The sequence below is a fragment of the Anolis sagrei genome, chromosome 6 (genome assembly GCF_037176765.1).
Source record: "Anolis sagrei isolate rAnoSag1 chromosome 6, rAnoSag1.mat, whole genome shotgun sequence".
In the NCBI taxonomy this organism is placed as follows: Eukaryota; Metazoa; Chordata; class Lepidosauria; order Squamata; family Dactyloidae; genus Anolis; species Anolis sagrei.
In genome coordinates, this window is record NC_090026.1 from 52537143 (window position 1) to 52561189 (window position 24047).

At 41.7% G+C, this 24047-nt stretch overlaps 1 protein-coding gene across 1 annotated transcript; it reads right to left on the reverse strand.

Annotated features, from left to right (window-relative positions):
• Positions 1–1741: 1741 nt before the first annotated feature.
• Positions 1742–21406, reverse strand: CD8A (CD8 subunit alpha). The gene is made up of 6 exons (XM_067470558.1): positions 21241–21406; positions 17868–18209; positions 16416–16517; positions 9586–9693; positions 7547–7580; positions 1742–3812 (listed from the first exon to the last, which is right to left on the reverse strand). Exons 1-6 carry the CDS (start codon positions 21404–21406, stop codon positions 3770–3772), a joined length of 795 nt encoding a protein of 264 aa, XP_067326659.1. The 3' UTR covers positions 1742–3769.
• Between the last annotated feature and the right edge of the window lie 2641 nt (positions 21407–24047).

Below are 24047 nucleotides of genomic sequence, written 5' to 3' on the forward strand. Positions count from 1 at the left end.
TTTCGCCTGCATCTATGGCAAGCATCCTCAGTCTCAGACCTCACCTCTGAGGATGCTTGCCATAGATGCAGGCGAAACATCAGGAGAAATGCCTCTAGAACATGGCCATATAGCCCGAAAAAACCCACAAGAACTGAGTATAATCTGTGTTTGTGGAACGAGTTCTGGTCAGGGACATAAATCATGATAAAAAACTCGAAGGTCTGAAGATATTGAAACAACAATATAAACTAAGAGTATACGCCGATGATGTAGTCTGCATTATAGAAAATCCTCTGACTAATATTAATCTATGGTTTAACAAAATTGAAACTTTTGGGAAACTTGCAGGATTCAAACTAAACAAACAAAAATCCAAAATGTTAGTGAAAAACATTGATGGCAAAGCAAACAAAATCGGAAATAAAAATAGAAAATAAAATAACATACTCAGGGGTGACAATAACCCAAAGCAATACAAAATTACTAAAAAATAATTACGAATCACAATGGAAAAAAATCCAAAAAGAATTGGAGAAATGGAAATATAAAAATATATCCCTAATAGGCCGCATTGCCATAATAAAAATGACTATCCCATTATGGGTACCTCCAATTGAGGCGAGACACAAAAGGGAACTAGCGGAAGTTATGTACTTTGAACAGAAAATAATCATACAAGTGATACTTAGTATTGTATTCTGGATTGCGCTCATATTCCAGCTTTTTTCTACATTTATTTTCTACATTCATATATGGTTATCACACACCCAAATACATATCTTTTTCCACTATGTCAACCCTAATAGAAAAGTACTTAACAGAAAATAAAATAAATGGACACAATTGATTTAAAATGGGAACTTTACCTTGTCATATATTTAAGCATATTTAAAAATATCAAATCAGCTAAAGGATGAAGGCACACTCTTGCAAATCATTAGAATCTTTATGTAATCTCAGCTAAGCATGGAAGTAATTTCCATTAATGTTTGTTCCAAGTCTTTTTTAAAAAAACTGAGCTTTTGACAGGAATAATAAACTTGAAAGAATAATAAATCTTCTTGCCATATGTGAGCATCCCAAACCTCTGTGGAGGAATGATTTTGTATAGAAAAACATGGTTTATGTGAAAACCTGTTTTCTGTACAAAAACTACTTTAGTGCGAAAAACAACAACAAAGAAACCCGCTATTTTGTACAAAAACACGCATATGGCTCCTTTGCAATACCCAAGGACATTGAAACACAGGGAGAAGACTGCAAAGGATTTTTTTATATCCTGTATCAAGGGGGAAAATACTGTAACTTTTCATTACTTCTTGCACCGGAGCCCCCGGTGGCGCGGTGGGTTAAAACCCTGTGTTGGCAGGACTGAAGACCGACAGGTCGCAGGTTCGAATCCGGGGAGAGGTGGATGAGCTCCCTCTATCAGCTCCAGCTCCTCATGCGGGACATGAGAGAAGCCTCCCACAAGGATGATAAAAACATCAAATCATCCAGGCATCCCCTGGGCAACGTCCTTGCAGACAGCCAATTCTCTCACACCAGAAGTGACTTGCAGTTTCTCAAGTCATTCCTGACATGACAAAAAAATTACTTCTTGCAAGAATGAAACCTTGAAGATTTATGTTGCTAAACTGCCAAAAGGATAAAATTCAGATGGACTTTGTGTAAATCCAGTTGGGCTTGAAAGCATAGGACACCTGCCCTTCAGCTCAAACGTTTACAACTGCTGTAAATCCAATTTTCATATGTAATATTTGTCCTATAAGAAAAAAAATACCTTGACTTTATCTTAAATAGAATTCTCAGGACTTATAGTACTACAATGCTGAAATCTACCTAAATATTAAAAGCATGCACGGCTTTGTAATCTATATGATATAGTAGCCCTTGATGGATAAAATAATAAGAAAGAAATGTTTTAATGTGTTGATCTGAACATCTGACCAGGAAGAGTTCCTCTTTTATATCCTGTTCAAGGAGTTCCACTGGCTGCCATTCATTTACTGGACCTAATTCAACGTGCAGGTTCTTACCTACAAAGCCCTGAACGGTTTGGGACCCGCCTACCTGCGTGACTGCATCTCCATATACGAACCCACACGATCCCTTCGATCATAAGGAGAGGCCCTGCTCTCGATCCCACCAGCATCGCAGGCGCAATTGGTGGGGACGAGAGAGAGGGCCTTTTCAGTGGTGGCCCCTCGACTCTGCAACGCACTCCCTAAAGACATCAGACAGGCCCCAACTTTGGCAGTCTTCAGGAGGAGCTTGAAGACGTGGCTGTTTCAGTGTGCCTTCCCGGAATAATGATCCTATAGCACTTTGTCCTCCAAAGCACTTTACATTTCTTTAGGTCTGCTCGTATGCCCTTCCGCAAACACCACTATCTCCTTTTCGTCTATGTCCCATCATTATTTCCAATTTTAACTGTACATTTGGCCTTCCCACTGTTTTTAATTGTGTGTTGTCTTATTGATAATGTTGTATATTTTTATTGTCTATGTTTTTTTATTTTTAATTGCTTGTACTGTTGTTTATTGTCTGTATTGTTGTATTTGGGCTCGGCCTCATGTAAGCCGCACTGAGTCCCTTGGGGAGATGGTAGCGGGGTACAAATAAAGTATTATTATTATTATTATTATTATTATTATTATTATTATCTTTTTATAGTCCACCGCTCTCCACATTTGGTTCCTATCTAGCCTTTAGGAAATAATTTGAGGGTACAGTTTCAACATTTTCTTAGTGTATGCACACAAACACCCCTCCAAAGCATAGATTGCTAGAAGTTAAAGACAGGGGAGAAACTCTAATATGCAAAAAAGGATAGCAAATGGCATTCTTTGCTATATAACATTAACTAATGCACAGCTTTCCTTAACAATCTTACATTAAAAAAAAAGAAAACAAGGAAACTGTTCTACAGTCAGAGCTCCACATTGGTTAGTATTAAGAGCACAAGACCCCCATGAAAGTGAAAAACAAGCCCTATGAGGAGCGGCTTAAGGAGCTGGGCATGTTTAGCCTGAAGAAGAAAAGGCTGAGAGGAGATATGATAGCTATGTATAAATATGTGAGAGGAAGCCACAGCGAGGAGGGAGCAAGCTTGTTTTCTGCTTCCTTGGAGACTAGGATGCAATGGAGCAATGGCTTCAAACTACAAGAAAGGAGATTCCATCTGAACATGAGGAAGAAGTTCCTGACTGTGAGAGCCGTTCAGCAGTGGAACTCTCTGCCCCAGAGTGAGGTGGAGGCTCCTTCTTTGGAAACTTTTAAACAGAGGCTGGATGGCCATCTGTCAGGGGTGATTTGAATGCAATATTCCTGCTTCTTGGCAGGGCTTGGACTGGATGACCCATGAGGTCTCTTCCAACTCTTTGATTCTATGATTCTATGAAATAAAAATAGTAATTTCTAAAATCTAAGAAAACATCACTCCAGGAATTTCTAGGTCTTCCAGCACAACTCTTATGGTTAACATTTGCTGGAAGCCGACTGTAGAATGACCACATAGGGAGATCCTTTTTAGTCAGATTTACAAAAGTCAAACTTACAAATGTGGTGGACTGACTGTAGTTAGTTTCTGGTGCAATAATGCAGGAGAATAAATTGCAGAGTAAATACAACACACATCAGGGAGAGATTAATTTTCCACAGTTTGGTGTGAAGGATTTCTGATTTTGCATGCAAGTGCAGAATAATCACAAACCCATGAGTCTCTGTTTATAATGTGGGGGAATGAGAGGCAAATGAATGAGAAGGCTCCAATCTGTTTTGTACTCTAGTGCGGCAAAGCGTGAGCTCCGTTGGTTCCATTCATAAGCCTAGAAAGAAAAAGGAAAATCTAAGCATATGTCATGCTATCAATATAAAGTAAAAACACAGACATGTGCTTTTCACCTTAAGAACAGACAAGCATCCCGAGCTCTGAGGATTACCTGGGAAGGAATCCCACTGGAGCATTGCAGCACACCCAAATACTTGGGAGTCACTCTGGACCGTGCTCTGACCTACAAGAAGCACTGCCTGAATATCAAGCAAAAAGTGGACGCTAGAAACAATATCATACGAAAGCTGACTGGCACAACCTGGGGATCACAACCAGACATAGTGACGACATCTGCCCTTGCGCTATGCTACTCTGCTGCTGAGTACGCATACCCAGTGTGGAACACATCTCACCACACTAAAACAGTGGATGTGGCTCTAAATGAGACATGCCATATTATCACGGGGTGTCTGCGCCCTACACCACTGGAGAAATTACACTGTATATTTATTTATTTAAAACTTTTCTCACCTCCAACGAGGGACTCAGGCCAGTTTACAACAAAGGAATTCATACACAATTGTTTAAAACATCACATCCAATAATACACGAATATAAACACATTAAAGTACTATCATATAATTATATAAGGCCAAGTCGTTAGCATAAAATCACTATTCATCCCCATCCGTCCATGTGGTCAAGAGTTATTGCCTCACTCATCAAATGCCAGATTCGAGAGCCAGGTTTTCACCAACTTTCTAAAGGTCAGGAGGGAAAGGGCAGTTCTAATTTCCAATGGGAGAGAGTTCCAGAGCTGAGGGGCCACCACCGAGAAGGCCCTGCTCCTCGTCCCCACCAGCCGCGATTGTGAGGGTGGTGGGACCCCTACGGAAGGTCTTAGTAACCTTGATGGTTCATAGGGGAGAATCCGTTCGGACAGGTAAACTGGGCCGGAGTCGTTTAGGGATTTATAGGTCAACACCAGCACTTTGAATTGTGCTCGGAAGCTAATTGGCAGCCATTGGAGCTGGCGCAACAGAGGAGTAGTATGCTCCCTGTACCCCGCTCCTGTTAGTAATCTGGCTGCCGCTCGTTGGACTAATTGCAGCTTCCGGGCAGTCTTCAGAGGCAACCCCATGTAGAGAGCGTTGCAGTAGTCTATACAGGATGTAACCAGAGCGTAGTTTTACAAGGTCTTTAACCATCTCTGCCTCATCAAACTACAAATCCTAGGATACCTCTCTAGGCATCACTAGATCCTCCAGTACCACTCCATAATCAACTTCCAGTGGAAGCATGTTAACAGAAGACCTAGAAAATGTCTAGAGAAGATATATTTTGTCAGACATAGATAAATTAAAATGTGGGTTTTGGTCCTGCTGATCCTGGGGGCTGCCCCAGCGTGTGGTGGAGGCTCCTTCTTTGGAAGCTTTTAAACAGAGGCTGGATGGCCATCTGTCAGGGGTGCTTTGAATGCAATATTCCTGCTTCTAGGCAGGGGGTTGGACTGGATGGCCCATGAGGTCTCTTCCAACTCTATGATTCTATGATACTGGGGGTATATTGGGGGCTCCCGCCTTCTTCGCAAGCGCGACTTGTCGGGACGAGAGAGAGGGCCTTCTCTGTGGTGGCCCCTCGGCTCTGGAATTCGCTCCCCAGAGATATTAGGCAAACTCCCACCTTGGAAATCTTTAGGAGGAGCCTGAAAACTTGGCTGTTTCAATGTGCCTTTAATGACTGAATGTATTTTAATCCCTGACCAAACTCTGCATAAAACGTCCTCAGAAGCACTTTATTCTCTGGTTTGTGCAATGAACTCCTACCTTATCTCCCGAATCCCCTTCCTGATATTTTACACTGTCCTATCTCCCAGGGTTTTGAAATTTTAATTTTTGTGCTGGCCCTACCCATTGTGTTCATTTTTAGTGGTTTAATGTTTTGATTTTATATTGTTGTGCTGTATATTTACATTTTGTATTTTACGTTATTTTATTTTCTGTTGTGTTTTTGTGTTATATTGTGTTTCTGTATTGATGGGTGTGGCCTCATGTAAGCCGCCCCGAGTCCCCATAGAGGAGATGGTGGTGGGGGATAAATAACGTTTATTATTATTATTATTATTATTATTATTAGTATTATTATTATCCTCCCAACCCTGCTATATGCCTGTGAGATGTGGACTGTCTACAGATGCCACATGCAATTCCTGGAACGATTCCATCAGCGCTGCCTCCGGAAAATCCTGCAAATCTCTTGGGAAGACAGGTGGACAAACGTCAGCGTGCTGGAAGAAGCAAAGACTACCAGCATTGAAGCGATGGTCCTTCGTTATCAACTCCACTCCATGTTGTCCGGATGCCCGACCAACATCTCCCAAAACAGTTGTTCTACTCCGAACTTAAGAACGGAAAACGGAATGTTGGTGGACAGGAAAAGAGATTTAAAGATGGGCTCAAAGCCAACCTTAAAAACTCTGGCATCGACACTGAGAACTGGGAAGCCCTGGCCCTTGACCGCTCCAGCTGGAGGTCAGCTGTGACCAGCAGTGCTGCAGAATTTGAAGAGGCACGAATGGAGGGCGAAAGGGAAAGGCGTGCCAAGAGGAAGGCGCGTCAAGCCAACCCCGATGAGACCGCCTTCCGCCTGGAAACCAATGCCCTCACTGCGGAAGAAGATGCAGAGCAAGAATAGGACTCCACAGCCACATACGGACCCACAAGAATACTGGAAGAAAATCCTCCTCGGAAAACAAGGGATCGCCTAAGTAAGTAAGTATTATTATTATTGTTGTTGTTGTTGTTGTTGTAAAAGAAAAATGAATGTTGTTGTTGTTCATTCGTTCAGTCGTCTCCGACTCTTCGTGACCTCATGGACCAGCCCACGCCAGAGCTCCCTGTCGGCCGTCACCACCCCCAGCTCCTTCAAGGTCAGTCCAGTCACTTCAAGGATGCCATCCATCCATCTTGCCCTTGGTCGGCCCCTCTTCCTTTTGCCTTCCACTTTCCCCAGCATCATTGTCTTCTCTAGGCTTTGCTGTCTCCTCATGATGTGGCCAAAGTACTTCAACTTTGTCTCTAGTATCCTTCCCTCCAGTGAGCAGTCGGGCTTTATTTCCTGGAGGATGGACTGGTTGGATCTTCTCGCAGTCCAAGGCACTCTCAGAACTTTCCTCCAACACCACAGCTCAAAAGCATCGATCTTCCTTCTCTCAGCCTTCCCTAAGGTCCAGCTCTCACATCCGTAGGTGACTACAGGGAATTCCATGGCTTTGACTAGGCGGATCTTTGTTGTCAGTCTGATGTCTCTACTCTTCACTATTTTATCGAGACTGGACATTGCTCTCCTCCCAAGAAGTAAGCGTCTTCTGATTTCCTGGCCACAGTCTGCATCTGCAGCAATCTTTGCACCTAGAAATACAAAGTCTGTCACGGCCTCCACATTTTCTCCCTCTATTTTCCAGTTGTCAATCATTCTTGTTGCCATAATCTTGGTTTTTTTGATGTTTAGCTGCAACCCAGCTTTTGCGCTTTCTTCTTTCACCTTGAAAATGAATACTGCTAGTTTAATTATTATTTTTGATTGTTTTTTCTTAAGCTTTGTCCCCCAAAAGTTCTCCTGGACACTCTTTTATAAAATGTATATTTTCCAAAATGCGTAAGATTTTTTTCAAAAGACTTTGCTTTCATAATACATATGGGTGGAAAAATTAACAACATAGAAAAAATCATTGTTGGTGAGATTTAATAGCATTCACTGGAAAAGAGGAGTGCAAACAGAAAGACTCACCTTTTACATTTGCATCGCCGTCTTCTTCTGCGACCTTCAATTCATTTTTATAGTATGGGAGAGAGAAGAATAGATGGTTTTATTAGCACTTACTGTGTTGCACTGCTTTGCTGTTATTTACCTTTTCTCTTTTCGTTCACAACGGTCTTGGGCATATCACACTACGTAACACATTTTGAAAAATTTTGTTACGTAGAGGAGTTGTGTGCTCCCTGAGCACTGATCCCATTAGTAACCTGGCTGCCACCCACTGGACCATTTGAAGCTTCCGAACAGTCTTCAAAGGCAACCCCACGTACAGCGCACTGCAGTAGTCTATACAGGATGTAACCATAGTGTGGACTACTGTGTCCAAGTCAGACTTTGGGGCTTTAAGAACCTCATCAGATGGGCCGATTTCCCTGTCGTACATCCCTTGCTCTCCCCTTTCACTATGGAGCCCATTACACAATGCACAGGGACTCCTGGCCGGGCTGTGAAGCAAAACGGCTGTGTTACCTTTGAAAGAAAGCGGGGAAGCCGGGTGGTGGATGTTATCCCCGCGTGAGATGCGGGCAGAGATAAGTTATGCAATGCAGGGCATGGAGCTATGAGTTCTCCACACCACCTGCCAGGACCTCATGGATTCACCATGATGTGTGATGAATTCATAAGCCCTTGTGATGAAGTCCTAGAAAAATTCCCAACTCTTTTGGGGCAGTTCCTGGCACTCGTTACAATATTTAATTACTAACGTGAATTGGTTTATTTTAAACTCTGTGATCATAGAATCATAGTATCATAGAGTTGGAAGAGACCTCATGGGCCATCCAGTCCAACCCCCTGCCAAGAAGCAGGAATACTGCACTCAAAGCACCCCTGACAGATGGCCATCCAGCCTTTGTTTAAAAACCACCAAAGAAGGAGCCTCTACCACACTCCGGGCAGAGAGTTCCACTGTTGAACGGCTCTCACAGTCAGGAAGTTCTTCCTCATGTTCAGATGGAATCTCCTTTCTTGTAGTTTGAAGTCATTGTTCCGCGTCCTAGTCTCCAGGGAAGCAGAAAACAAGCTTTCTCCCTCCTCCCTATGACTTCCTCTCACATATTTATACATGGCTATCATGTCTTCTCTCAGCCTTCTCCAGGATAAACATGCCCAGCTCCTTAAGCCGCTCCTCATAGGGCTTGTTCTCCAGACCCTTGATCATTTTAGTCGCCGTCCAGCTTGTCAACATCTCTCTTGAATTGTGGTGCCCAGAATTGGACACAAGATTCCAGGTCTAACCAAGGTGGAATAGAGGGGTAGCATGACTTCCCTAGATCGAGACATTATGCTCCTATTGATGCAGGCCAAAATCCCATTGGCTTTTTTTTGTCGCCACATCACATTGTTGGTTCATGTTTAACTTGTTGTCCACAGGGACTCCAAGATCTTTTTCACACATGTTTTGATAAAACAAAACAAAACAAAAACCCCTATTCTTTTCATTAAAAAAATTAGATTAACAATTTTTTTGTCTTGTCAGGAGCGATCTGAGAAACTGCAAGTTGCTTCTGGTGTGAGAGAATTGGTTGTCTGCAAGGACGTTGCCCAAGGGACGCCCGGATGATTTGATGTTTTATCATCCTTGTGGGAGGCTTCTCTCATGTCCCTGCATGAGGAGCTGGAGCTGATAGAGGGAGCTCATCTGCCTCTCCCCGGATTCGAACCTGCGACCTGTTGATCTTCAGTCCTGCTGGCACAGGGGTTTAACCCAATGGGCCACCGGTGGCTAATTAACAATACTAGTATAGTATAGTATAGTATTAATATAGTATAGTATTAACAATACTATATGGTGCATTGGTAAAATGACATTCTGCACTATAAATCTAATATTTTTTTAAAAAATCAGAGAGGAAAATACTTGTGATCACTTCACCAAACCATGCAAAGATGAGCTTTCCTTTTTTAGACACCAAGTCATTTGATTACACTATTTAAGTAATGAAATATACACCATATTTTATGTTAATCTCCCTCCATGCCATCCTAGGAATTAGATGAAATCCACTTACCACAGCACACTATGGTGATCACCAAGCTTATCGACAGAATGAAACAACTGCCAACTAAAGGGATCCAGATATAGATCTCACAGGGGAACACTGGATCCAAACCCTCACCTGCAGAAAAAAATAATAAAAATTGTTGAGATTAATTTCACAATTCAGCAGCAGATCAGTTGCACAACTTCAGCGCTTTCAAATAGCTTCTTCCTTCACAGTATTTTCAGTCAACTGCTCCCACAAACTGCAGTCACTCTGGAATTCTTTTACAGACACTTGAGCACATGCCCGGCCATTGTCAGTTTTACCATTGTCTTTTCCCCAGTCTAGATGACATTACAAATTTACCACAGCACACAGTTATATCTTGTCTTAGCAGACAGGTTCTTTTAATCAATTACATAGAGCCTTCGACGAACAGCATCACAGCACAAGGAGAAAGAATACACTGTACATGACTTCCTTATATACAATTCTGTACATTTTCACATAGCAATCTCTGATTGGTTCCCAACTCATTAACTTAACTCAGACCCAGGATTGCATCATTCACAATCACCTGGACTAGGCCAGAACACATTCCCCAAATGATTCCCTATATACAGTTAATGCATGACTCAGCATTTCCAATAGAAGCCTATTAGCAGTGCATGACTCAGCTATATTACATTACAATACATTGTAAAACCTGACAAAAATGAGCTCTGAGAACAATAACCAATACACAATCAATAGGAACGCCACTTTGCTTTCTATGCTCATTCTGTAGCACTCGCCTGTGTTTTGGTGACACTGCACAATTATAATGCTACGATCCCACTTGGAAATGTATGGGGACACAATGTATCTCATGGAAAGATTTCATTTATATTCTTTAAAAATATACGATTTGTAAGATAATAATATACATTTCCAATATTTTTGTCATTTCCCATTACATCTGCGTGACACACATACCTGCACATTGCAGCTGCTGACACATTAATGTGTTGTGACACAGTTTGGAAAGCTCTGTTTTAGAGTTACAGTTTTTAAGACAGTTTTCCATCCTTAGTGACAAAAACAGCATCTTAAATAACACAAGACTGTTGATTTTGTACCAACAGACTAAGATGGCTATCTATTCCCCTGATTAAGTACGATATATATGTTCAGAAATCTAGAAAAATGGATTTGACCCAGAATAAGTGCACAGTTCTTATGAGGAAACTAGACCTATATAGGAAAATTACTCACCATAACAAGTCTTGCTGTTATCAAATTTCATCCCTTTTAGTCTAATTCATCTACTTTTTTTATAGTAGCAGTGAAAAACATATATTTTGAGATGCCAACTCAAAATATTTTGAGATGCAAACAACAGGACTTCCCTGTTGTTTGTCAGAAGCACAGGATTCTCAAAACAAACCGCCTTTGTACAAGGAGGGGTTTTATCTATTGCAGTTGATCGTTGGTACTTATCTATTTTGAGTCTCCTTGTGGAGAGAAAAAGAGGAGTACAAATAAACATAAACATAACAACAACAACCTTTATTTATACCCCACCACCATCTCCCCAATAGGGGACTCGGGGCGGCCAAGCCCAAAAATACAATACAACACAATAAAATACAGAATACAGAAAAACAAAAGTTACAAAACAACAACAACAACCATGAAGTCCTCCATGGCACACCTAGTTTTAATGCCATCTAATCTAGTGCCACTCTTCAAATTTTGCAGAAGTGATTTCTATTTCATAGTTAGGTAATTTGTGAACAGCACTGGGTGCACAAAACAACCATACATTAGAGAGCACAAAGATATCTGCTGATATGTAAGGGTAATAATGAGGACTGAGAGGACTGTCAGTGATAGCACCAGTCACACAGTATCCAGGAAAACTGGAAGAAAGAAAACGCCCGTCTGTTTGTATACAGGAAAGGACTAAAAGCAGCACTTAAACATTAGCTGTAATGGAAGGTAAAAACAAGCTAGGAAGTCAGCCATCTTGTTGCATATGAGCATTACCGTATATTCCGGCATATAAGACGACTGGGCGTATAAGACAACCCCCAACTTTTCCAGTTAAAATATAGAGTTTGGGATATATTCACCGTATAAGACTGCCCCTCGTCCAACGCACACCAAATAAAAATTTAAAAAGCATCAGATTTGATTTCAATATGGGTAATTTTCTATTAGTGTACCTCCTTCTCTGCCTCTCAGATCTCGCACATGCGCACCTGCACCGCTTCACTGCAGTCTTCAGGAGCGAGATCTGAGAGGCAGAGGTGGAAATACGGTAATAGGAAACAAGGCCGGGCCAGACAGAGAAAAGATGTGTGTTTTTCTGGGCCCAGAGCCACTCTTTTTTCCATACCCCGAGAGCCCCGGACGCCTGCAGCTTGCTCCGCCCTTCACTTACACCTTACTGGTGGGGTGCCTCTTCACCTCACCATCGGCACCGCATTAAGTCCACGAATCCTGATGAATGGATTTTCTTCTACCGTACTTGTACAGCGTCACCCTTCATGCTTTCATACAGTTGCTGCATACGGCAGGGATGCGGCCATTGCCATTTTTGAGCTCCCCCCACAATATGCAGCAACCACAGATTCTCCAATCTGATTGGAAGTTTTAGCACCCGCTCTATAAGACGACTCCCACATATAAGACGACCCCTGACTTTTGAGAAGATTTTCTTGGGTTAAAAAGTAGTCTTATACACCAGAATATACAGTATTTATTTATTTGTAGTATTTATTATCCCATTAAACATTAAAATAGAATTCAATATAGGATGATTAGAACAGTTAAAATCAAGAAAACTATGAAATAAATCTATTCAACTACATAAAACCTGCCTGAAAAGAAAGGCTTTAGCCTTAGTTGCATTGGAAGCGCCCCAACAAATGAAAGAAATTATTTCTATGTTTGTTTTTGTTGTCTGAATGCAGGTCTTTCTTCTTCAATAGGCTTGTTTGCCACCCAACAGACAAGGGAAGGAACCACAGTTTTCTTATTTGTTGGTAAAGAAAGGAAAGCACCTGCATTTGAACAACACAATGATCCAGCCGCAGATCAAAGCTGCATGGTTTGTTAGCTGCTCAAAACGGAGTGACTGAACAATGTACACCAGCACATTGCTCATAGCCAAGAAGCCAGAGGTTTGGCAATTACTGTGCTATCAAACCCACCCAACATCAAATAAGAAGATATCAGCCAAGGAAACCCACTAGATGTCCTTGGGCAGGTTGAGCTCTCTCAGCCTCAGAAGAAGGCAGAAGCAAATTTCCCATGAACAAACCTCACAGTAGGTTTAATTCATTGCTGCCATAAATTGGAAGTGGCACGAAGGCACACAACAACTGCAAAAGTTCTGGGTACACAATTAAACACAACCAGACCTCTGAGGATGCTTGCCAGAGATGCAGGCGAAATGTCAGGAAAGGATGCTATTGGAACACGGCCATACAGCCCAAAAAGCTCACAGCAAACCAAAGCAGGAGTTGTTTTCACTAGCTCATATTACAGCTTACCTAAAATTATTTCCCATACAGGAAGCAATTCAAAATGGGCAAATTTGTCAACTCCCATCCCAAGTGTTTTTTGCCGTTTTCTCCAGCAAAAACCTCAGAAGATGATATCTGCCTGTCTTATCCTCCCATCTTTAAGGACTTGTGACACTTTACATAGTTATCTCCCTGTTTTCAAAGTGTCTGTCTAGACCTGGAGTGGAAGGCAGTGTGAGATAATGTCCTGGGAATGACCTTAAGGTACACAAGCCTGGGGAGCCTCTTCAGTAGTATGTGTCCTTCTCCCTCTCTTACTTCTGTTCCCCTGGCATTTCGTCTATCTCAGAAGACGTCTGTAACTGGGCTGCATCTTCTTCTAGCTCCAGTTATTTACTCCTTTGGATCAGTAGTCGTAGGGAAGGATGTTCTTGTGCTTTGAATTGGACTCTACTGTCCATCATATCCTATCCCCTGAAACATGTACCTAATACACTGTGTTGTCATATAAAGAGCTCCATCATTTGGGGATACTTTGGAAAGTTGATTTCCATTTTCTTTTTAAATTCGTAGGCCTAACTGATACCCAGTATTTTTTGCTGAACTATAGGAGATATGAGTATATCATGCATATGTTTGCTTATTTATATACTACATACATCTCCAAACCCTCCTTAATAATGGAACTTGAGGGTTCTCCTGTGGTCTCTCATCACAAGGTTTTGACAGTTGATGTGCCCTTCCCACTCCTAAATTTTAGAGAACATATGTTGTTGTTCTTCGCTCAGCCTTCCCTAAGATCCAGCTCTCACATCCGTAGGTTACTACAGGGAATACCATGGCTTTGACTAGGCGGATCTTTGTTGCCAGTGTGATGTTTCTACTCTTTACTATTTTATCGAGACTGGACATTGCTCTCCTCCCAAGAAGTAAGCGTCTTCTGATTTCCTGGCCACAGTCTGCATCTGCAGTAATCTTTGCGCCTAGGAATACAAAGTCTGTCACGGCCTCTACATTTTCTCCCTCTATTTTCCAGTTGTCAATCATTCTTGTTGCCATAATCTTGGTTTTTTTATGTTTAGCTGCAACCCAACTTTTGCGCTTTCTTCTTTCACCTTGAGTAGAAGGCTCCTCAGCTCCTCCTCGCTTTCGGCCATCAGAGTGGTATCATCTGCATATCTGAGGTTGTTAATGTTAATGAGGTTGTTAATGTTGTTAATGCTTTGGAACTGTGGTGTTGGAGGAAAGTTCTGAGAGTGCCTTGGACTGCGAGAAGATCCAACCAGTCCATCCTCCAGGAAACAAAGCCTGACTGCTCATTGGAGGGAAGGATACTAGAGACAAAGTTGAAGTACTTTGGACACATCATGAGGAGACAGCAAAGCCTGGAGAAGACAATTATGCTGGGGAAAGTGGAAGGCAAAAGGAAGAGGGGCCGACCAAGGGCAAGATGGATGGATGGCATCCTTGAAATGACTGGACTGACCTTGAAGGAGCTGCGGGTGGTGATGGCCGACAGGGAGCTCTGGCGTGGGCTGGTCCATGAGGTCACAAAGAGTCGGAGACGACTGAACGAATGAACAACAACAATGTTGTTGTTGTTGTTGTTGTTGTTGTTGTTGTGTGTGTGTGTCTTTAAGCAATTTCCAACACATGACAACTCTATGACAAAACTATCATAGATTTGTCTTGACAAGATTTATTCCAGAATATGTTTGTCCTTGTTTACTTCTTGGACTTGGGACTTCATCCCACAGGGGGTTGGAGGAAATCATCTTCATAGTGTGGTGTTTAATGTCAGTCCATCTCCAAAGGATCTGGAGAACTTACTTAACCACATCACACGTGTTTTTGTTCTCCCTTTTCTATATAAATCATCCATTTGCTTTGCCATCACATGGTAGAGTGCAAGCTTCTCCCAGTTCTTCCCCTTTGTGTGTGTGTGTGTGTGTGTGTGTATGTGTGTGTGTGTTTTACAATAGGGCTGGGCGGTTTCGTTCGTTAATTTCGTAATTCGTTAAAAATTCGTTATTTTTTTTATAACGAAGCGATAACGAACCATTCAGGAGCATCTAAAAAACGAAACGAATTTTTCAATTCGTTTCGTAATTGCTTCATATTCGTTTCGTATTCGTTTTGTATTCGTTTCGTTATTATTTCCGCATGTCTGGGGCATGTTTTATAGTTGCTGTTTGTTTAATCAGTGAAAAAAATTATAAATATCACACCAACAGTCAACAACAGAGGGAGAGGGAAGCTTCAGAAGTTCCCCCTGTCCCATTTGGAGGTTTTTTAGCGTATTGCGCGGTCGCGTCCACCATTAACGAATCGATTCGTAATTGTTTTGTATTTGTTTCGTAATTGTTTCGTAATTTCTGAAATTTCGTAAATATCGAACTTTTTTAAAGAAAAATTTCGGAATTCTTTTAAAAATCGAAATGCAAAAATCCCCTAAAAACGAATCGATTTTAGAAACAAATTTTTCCGTGGTTGCCCAGCCCTATTTTACAATACTGCTTTAAATACACTGGAAAATAATTAGCCAACCCCAACCACCCCCAAGCAATTTGGGCTGTACTGAAGAACTAAAAGTTCCCTATACAGCAAAGTAGCATTACACCGGCATTTTGAATATTCACTGGTAATAAAACAATATTAATATAAGAATTTACCAATCTGTGATAACTGGGTGATAACTGTATCTCTGGGGTGCATAGTACACAGCACAAAACATGTGCGACATGAAAAAAGGTAACAATTCCCACCACATTTCATTTTCACCGTTTTAACCCGTCTCTATGCATAGAGAACCACCTGGAGTCGATTCCTTGGAATCTTAAACCCTTGCATGTCCAAACACTTCAGAAACGAGCTCAAACAGGGAACCCATCTTCTCATGGGCTCTGTGGGGCTCCATGTTTTTAAATGTCTAGAAATGCTTGGAGAAACACTGTGGGATGAAGCCCTTAGAGCAGGGATCCTCAAACTGTTGGAGGGCCAGATTATAATTAGAAGAAAAAAAAACATGAATGAATTCCAATGCACACTGGACATATTTATTTGTAGTGCAAAAAACACTTAAAAACAATACAATAATTAAAATGAAGAACAATTTTAACAAATATAAACTTATTAGTATTTCAATGGGAAGTGTGGGCCTGCTTTTGGCTGATGAGATAGGATTGTTGTTGTTGTGTGCTTTCAAGTCATTTCAGACTTAGGTTGACCCTGAGCGAGGGCCGGGTAAATGACCTTGGAGGGCCGTATTTGGCCTTGGTTTGAGGACCCCTGCCTTATACAGTCCCTTAAGGAAGTAAACTCATAAGAAGGTGAAGGAAAACGTACCAGGGTCTGTTAGATTTGGACACTCCATGGCTTTGTCCTTTGTCTGCCTTTTGGTTGTAGTTGAAATCTGGTGTGGGATGGTGGGAGGCTGGGTGGTTGTCTCTGTAAACAAAACGATGAAAGAATTTTGACTTATCTAACACGCTTCATGCATTATACACTGAGGAAGGGACTCTACAATAATCTTCTATCCACTGAACTTGATGGAATAGTGGAAGAGGAAGCAATTTATCAGAGCACCTGCCCCAGCTTTTGAAGCCTCAGGTGAGAAAGGTCAGCATACCAACTTCTCATTTTTAAAACTATTGTAGAGAGCACCTGCTCTAGAACCGAATCCAGAATGGCAGGTAGACCAACCAAGCTCATTTCCCAAATGGAAAATCAGGAATACTTTGGGTGTACAGTATACAGTGGAAATATGGATGATCTGAGAGTGATTGGGAGTGAGCAGAGGCAGCCCTAGGTAATTTTCAACGGTAAGCAAACAGTATTTTGGCGCGCCCCCCCCCCCCCACCAACCAATCACTGATATATATTTTCTGTTCGTCGTGGGAGTTCTGTGTTCTCATTTGGGCATAGTGAGTATTCATGCCAAATTTGGTTCAGATCCATCATTATTTGAGTCCACAATGCTCTCTGGATGTAGGTGAACTACAACTCCAAAACTCAAGGTCAATGCCCACCAAACCATTCTAGTATTTTCTGTTGGTCTTGGGAGTTCTGTGTGCTAAGTTTGGTTCAATTCCATCATGAGTGGAGTTCAGAATGCTCCTTGATTGTAGGTGAACTATAAATCCCAGCAACTACAACTCCCAAATGTCAAGGTCTATTTTCCCCAAACTTCACAAGTGTTCACATTTGAGCATATTGAGTATTCATGCCAAGTTTGGTCCAGATCCTTCATTGTTTGAGACCACAGTGCTCTCTGGTTATAGATGAACTACAACTCCAAAACTCAAGGTGCGAACCAAACCAAGTATTTCTGTTGGTTGTGGGAGTTCTGTATGTAGAGGCAGTCCTAGGTACTTTTCAACAGTAAGCAAACAGTATCCCCCCCCCTTCACTGATATATATTTTCTGTTCGTCGTGGGAGTTCTGTGTGCCATATTTGGTTCAATTCCATCATTGGTGGAGTTCAGAATGCTCTTTGATTGTAGGTGAACTATACATCCCAGTAACTACAACTCGCATATGTCAAGGTCTATTTTCCCCCAAGAGCGCCTCAAGAGTGCCCCTGGGCAAAATCAACTATACTGCAAATGCTTACTTTGTGTAATCAGTTGAGCCGCCCCTGGGAGTGATCAACCATCTGGATCAACCATTAGCTCCTGGCAGCAAATCAAGGGAAGCTCTCTAACTCACTCCAAAGAGGGTGGCAGGACAACAATTCATTCAGACACAACCCATATGCAACAACCATGGTGTCCATGAAAGGTTTGTGACAGAGCTTACCTGGCAGGTAGACCGGGAGGCCTGGACTGAAGATCAGGTTCTGATTCTGGAGATTGACACAATAATACATGCCCTGATTGTCCTTTTGGAAACGCTGAATAATTAAGTGATAGTTGTTGCTACTTTTACTTGCACCATAGTTAGCTACGGAGTCTGGTTTTACAAGGCCCCTTGTAGAGACATAGAAAATGAATCGCATGTCGTTGTTGCTTTGCTGAAATATCCAATACATCCCATTATCCGCCTTGCTGGTTTCACACTTCAATTCTACACTGGTTCCAAAACCTTGGGGTGATGTGATCATTTTGACTTTGATACTGTCACTTTGGGATTTGCAGCAACCTAAGAAAAGAAAAAAAGCCTAGTTAGTTTGTTTACTAACACGTTTCTGAAGCATATTCTGTCCTGAGGTGGAGAGAACATTTTTACTCTGTTGACTGACGTTGCCTGAAATACGACATTGTATGAGGAGGGTGGGGTAAGTCCAAACTGGTGGCGTGGATACCAAGGTTGTTTTTTAAGCTCTCAGAACAGCTAGACTCCCCTGAATGACCTCTTTTGTTAAACAAGAGGTGAAAATCTCTTGGAAGAGTCCAATGGTGACCATTCACCATTTATTGAGGTTGTGCCCCAACCGCTTAGCATTAAAAACAAAAACAAACAAACAAAAAACAGCCGTTTTTATAATCCAGAAGTACTCTTTTGGACTTTAGAAATGGCAGTGTCTTTTTAAGGACATTTTTCCAATTTGAATGGCATCTCTAGGACCCCGAGAGGGGATTATACTCCACAGTTAGAGATAGGAAAGTTAGGAAGGGTTTAATGCTATTAATTAATTGTATAGGTTAGAGAAGTCATTAAATTATGTTGACATGAGAAGAGGAAATATCTAGCCATTATGTTTATGTTAAAGTGCACTCCCCATTCTATTGTCTTTTTTTAATTGGGGGGGGGACGACTTTACTTACCATGGATTTCAAGTGTTTCTACACCTTTTGGAACTCCTCCAAATTATATTGATGCAAAGAAATATCTATTTTCAGTGCAGATTGAGTATCCCTTAGCTTAGCTGATATACTTAGGACCAGAAGTATTCCATATTTTTTAGGGTTTTAACAAAAATATTTTGGAATATTTGTATATACATGATGAGATATCTTGGAGAGAAAGTGTAAACATAAAGAATTCATTTATGTTTCAAACGTTCCTTATACGCTTAGTCTGAAGGTAGCAGTATAAACAATACTTTTAAAACAATTTTGGCCTGAATCAAGGTTTGTGTACATTGAACCATCGGAAAGGTCTCATGTTCTCAGTCACTCCTTGTGAACAATTTCAAACAACAACAACAACAAACAATTTTGGAGTATTTCAGATTACAGAATAAGGGATATTCAACCTGTAATATTAATCCTTTACTATGTCTGTCTAGACCTGGAGTGGAAGGCAGTGTGAGATAATGTCCTGGGAATGACCTTAAGGTACACAAGCCTGGGGAGCCTCTTCAGTAGTATTTGTCCTTCTCCCTCTCTTACTTCTGTTCCCCTGGAATTTCGTATATCTCAGAAGACGTCTGTAACTGGGCTGCATCTTCTTCTAGCTCCAGTTATTTCCTCCTTTGGATCAGTAGTCGTAGGGAAGGATGTTCTTGTGCTTTGAATTGGACTCTACTGTCCATCATATCCTATCCCCTGAAACATGTACCTAATACAACTGTGCTGTCATATAAAGAGCTCCATCATTTGGGGATACTTTGGAAAGTTGCTTTCCATTTTCTTTTTAAATTCGTAGGCCTAACTGATACCCAGTATTTTTTGCTGAACTATAGGAGATATGAGTATATCATGCAAATGTTTGCTTATTTATATACTACATACATCTCCAAACCCTCCTTAATAATGGAACTTGAGGGTTCTCCTGTGGTCTCTCATCACAAGGTTTTGACAGTTGATGTGCCCTTCCCACTCCTAAATTTTAGAGAACATATGTTGTTGTTGTTGTTGTTGTTGTTGTTGTTGTTGTTGTGTGTGTCTTTAAGCAATTTCCAACACATGACAACTCTACGACAAAACTATCATAGATTTGTCTTGACAAGATTTATTCCAGAATATGTTTGTCCTTGTTTACTTCTTGGACTTGGGACTTCATCCCACAGGGGGCTGGAGGAAATCATCTTCATAGTGTGGTGTTTAATGTCAGTCCATCTCCAAAGGATCTGGAGAACTTACTTAACCACATCACACGTGTTTTCATTCTCCCTTTTCTATATAAATCATCCATTTGCTTTGCCAATAGGCCAGGTTGATCAGCAACAGACTATTAACTTCAGAAACTCTAAATACAATTCATCTCACTGGATCTACTCTTAAGTAATCCGATCCCTTTGGCCAAGACATTGAAATTTCCCATCTGTGAAAGACTAACAAAAAATAAGAGACTGGGTATTTTTTAATCCAGACTTTCCTTTTGGTTAAATAATCAGCTAGACAATGCACAATTTGCAGGCTGTCTAGAATAGTTTCTCTATTATTATTATTATTATTATTATTATTATTATTATTATTATCGGCAGCCAATGGAGCTCTTTGAACAGGAGGGTTGACCTCTCTCTGTAGGGAGCACCAGTTAACATCCTGGCCGCCGCCCGTTGGACCAATTGAAATTTCCGAGCCATTTTCAAGGGCAGCCCCACGTAGAGCGCATTACAGTAGTCCAATCTAGAGGTGACCAAGGCATGGACCACCCCGGCCAGATCAGCCTTTGCGAGGTGCAGTCGCAGTTGGCGCACAAGTCTCAATTGTGCAAAAGCCCTCCCGGACACCGCCGACGCCTGAGCCTCAAGCGTAAGTGATGAATCCAAGAGGACACCCAAACTACGGACCTGTGGCTTCAGGGGGAGTGTAACCCTGTCCAACACAGGTTGCCACCCTATACCCCGATCAGGTTTGCAATCGATCAGGAGGACCTCTGTCTTGTCGGGATTGATCTTCAGCTTGTTTAGAGAATAATTAGCATAATAAGTTAATTCTAGAGTCAAGTTAATTCTGAAGTTGAAACATATCAATTTACTAAGTTAAAAATAAATTTAAATAAGCTACCCCCTTTTGTTAGAAAATGTTAGAAAATATCCGAATAAATGTACTTCTACGAAAATAAACCACCATTTAAGAAACAACTCTGATTTTAAAAGTTAGTTTTCATCACTATCTGGACTTACTATCTGGATATTACTGTTGCAAAGATACTAAGTTTAAATAGATTGGCAATGTGGTACATGGCTTAGATCAGCAGTTCTCAACCTGGGGATCGCGACCCCCAGGGGGGTTGCTGGTCCATTTTCTGGGATTCATGAAGACGCCTTGGTTTGCCCCACCCCACTCAAAATGGCTGCGTGAGGCCTCCCTCGCATTCCTCATGCTCCCTCCGGCCAGCAGGAGCACGGGCCAGGCGAGGGTCCCTTGGTGCAAGGCCTTGCCTTGCCTGAGGCCTCCCTCGCGCTCCCGCCAGCCGGGAGGGGCACGGGGCAGGCGAGGGCCCATTGCTGCAAGGCCTTGCCTTGCACGAGGCCTCCCTCGTGTCCCTCGTGTTCCTGCCGGCCGGCAGGGACGCAGGGCAGGTGAAGGCCACTTGGTGCAACACCTCCCTTGCATCCCTCGTGCTCCCACCGGCCAGCAAGGGTGTGGGGCAAGCGAGGGCCCCTTGGTGCAAGGCCTTGCCTTGCCCGAGGCCTCCCTTGTGTCCCTCGCGCTCTCACCAGCCGGCAGAAGCGCGGGGCAGGCGAGAACCCCTTGGTGCAAGGCTTTGCCTTGCCCGAGGCCTCCCTTGCGTCCCTCGTGCTCCCGCCAAAAAAGTCTGAAAAAGGCTGAAAAAGTCCCCCTTGGCTTATACTCGAGACAAGGTTATTATTTTACTTTGTTATTATTATTTTATTTTGTTATTATTACTATTTTCATTTCATTTATTATTTTATTCTATTTATTATTATTACATTTATCATTTTACTCTATTATTACACATTTATTATTAATAATTGTTGTTATTGCTACATTCATTATTTTACTCTTTTAATTATTGTTATTACATTTATTATGTTACTCTATTATTATTGGAAGGATACGTAAGCACATTTACATTGAAGAAGGTAAATAATCATTTAATCCAGTGCTTCTCAACCTTCCTAATACAGCGACCCCTTTATACAGTTCCCCATGTTGGGGTGACCCCCCCCCCCCACCATAAAATAATATTCGTTGCTACTTCATAACTGTAATGTTGCTCCTGTTATGAACTATCATGTAAATATCTGATATGCAGGATGTATTATCATTCACTGGACCAAATTTGGCACAAATACCCAATATGCCCAAATTTGAATACTGGTGGGGTTTGCAGGGAGAATTGATTTTGTCATTTGGGATTTGTAGTTGCTGGGATTTATAGTTCACCTACAATCAAAGAGCATTCTGAACCCCACTAACAATGGAATTGAACCCAACTTGGCAGACAGAATTCCCACGACCAACAAAAAATACTGGAAGGGACACTGACCATGAGTTTGGGAGTTGTAGTTCACCTACATCCAGAGAGCACCATGGACTCAAACAATGATGGATCTGGACCAAACTTGCCATGAATACTTAATATGGCCAAATGTGAACACTGAGGAAAATAGACCTTGACATTTGGGAGTTGTAGTTGCTGGGATTTATAGTTAACCTACAATAAAAGAACACTCTGAACCCAGTCCATGATGAATCTGCATCAAACATGGCACACTACCTACATGTCCAACATTGAATACTGGTGGGGTTGGGGGGATGTTTTTGAATTCTGGGAGTTGTAGTTCCCCAACACCAAAAAGGAAGAGAAAGACAGGCGGAGAGATCTTTGGCCTTCTCTGCCAAAGGTTTCCTAAGACCATCAGAAATATGTGTTTTCCGATGGTCTTTGGTGACCCCTCTGAAACCCCCCTCGCGACCCCTCCAGGGGTCCCGACCCCTAGGTTGAGAAACACTGATTTAATCAGAGTTGGACAGTCTTATGTTAAATTACCATTTTTGTAAATATTCAAAAATATATAACCTACTGATTCCTCAATTACTGTAATTTAATTGGTATCTATTTTTATTTTGCAATTTACCCGTAGCGGCTGCATTTCCCACCCTCGGCTTATACTTGAGTCAATCCGTTTTCTCAGTTTTTTGTGGTAAAATTAGGTGCCTCGGCTTATATTCGGGTCGGCTTATACTTGAGTATATACAGTAAGTTAAAAGGTAATTAGGAATATCATCATTAAAATGCCAAGGCAAAATTTCAAACCACAAAAATTAAAAACGAAGGTTAAAACAAAGGTTGAAATAGACCAGTTATTACACAATCCCAAGCCAGTTCAAATATCTGCGTCATCTCTAAAGTTTACTCCAATCGCCTCCAGATACGCAGTTCTCAGCTGCGTTGCTTTATTTAGTATTTATTTATTTACTTCATTTATATACCGCTTTTCTCAGCCCTCAGGCGACTCCAAGCGGTTAACAACAGCAAAATTCAATGCAAAACATCATAAAACGATTATGGGACAGTTAAAACAATAGCATCATCAACAATTAAACATCAATATAACAATCATTAGCGTCTCATCAGTAAAATCAGAATCCAATCTCATCATCCGTTAATCCGTGTTCATTACATTACATTCATTACACTGCTTAATCGAATGCTTGTTCGAACTGCCAGGTCTTCACTTTCCTCCGAAACGCCAATAGGGATGGAGTCGATCTGCTATCTATAGGAAGAGCGTTCCACAGCCGAGGGGCCACCACTAAGAAGGCCCTGTCTCTCGTTCCCGCCAGGCATGCCTGTGATGCAGGCGGGACTGAGAGCAGGGCCTCCCCAGATGGTCTTAATGTCCTAGTTCAGTGGTTCTCAACCTTTCTAATGCCGCGACCCCTTAATACAGTTCCTCATGTGGAGGTGACCCCCGACCATAACATTACTTTCGTTGCTACTTCATAACTGTCATTTTGCTATTGTTATCTGATATGCAGGGTCTATTTTCATTCACTGGATCAATCTGGGCACAAATACCCGATACACCCAAATCTGAATACTGGTGAGGTTGTGGGTGATTGATTTTGTCATTTGGTAATGCTGGAGTTGCTGGGATTTATAGTTCACCTTATT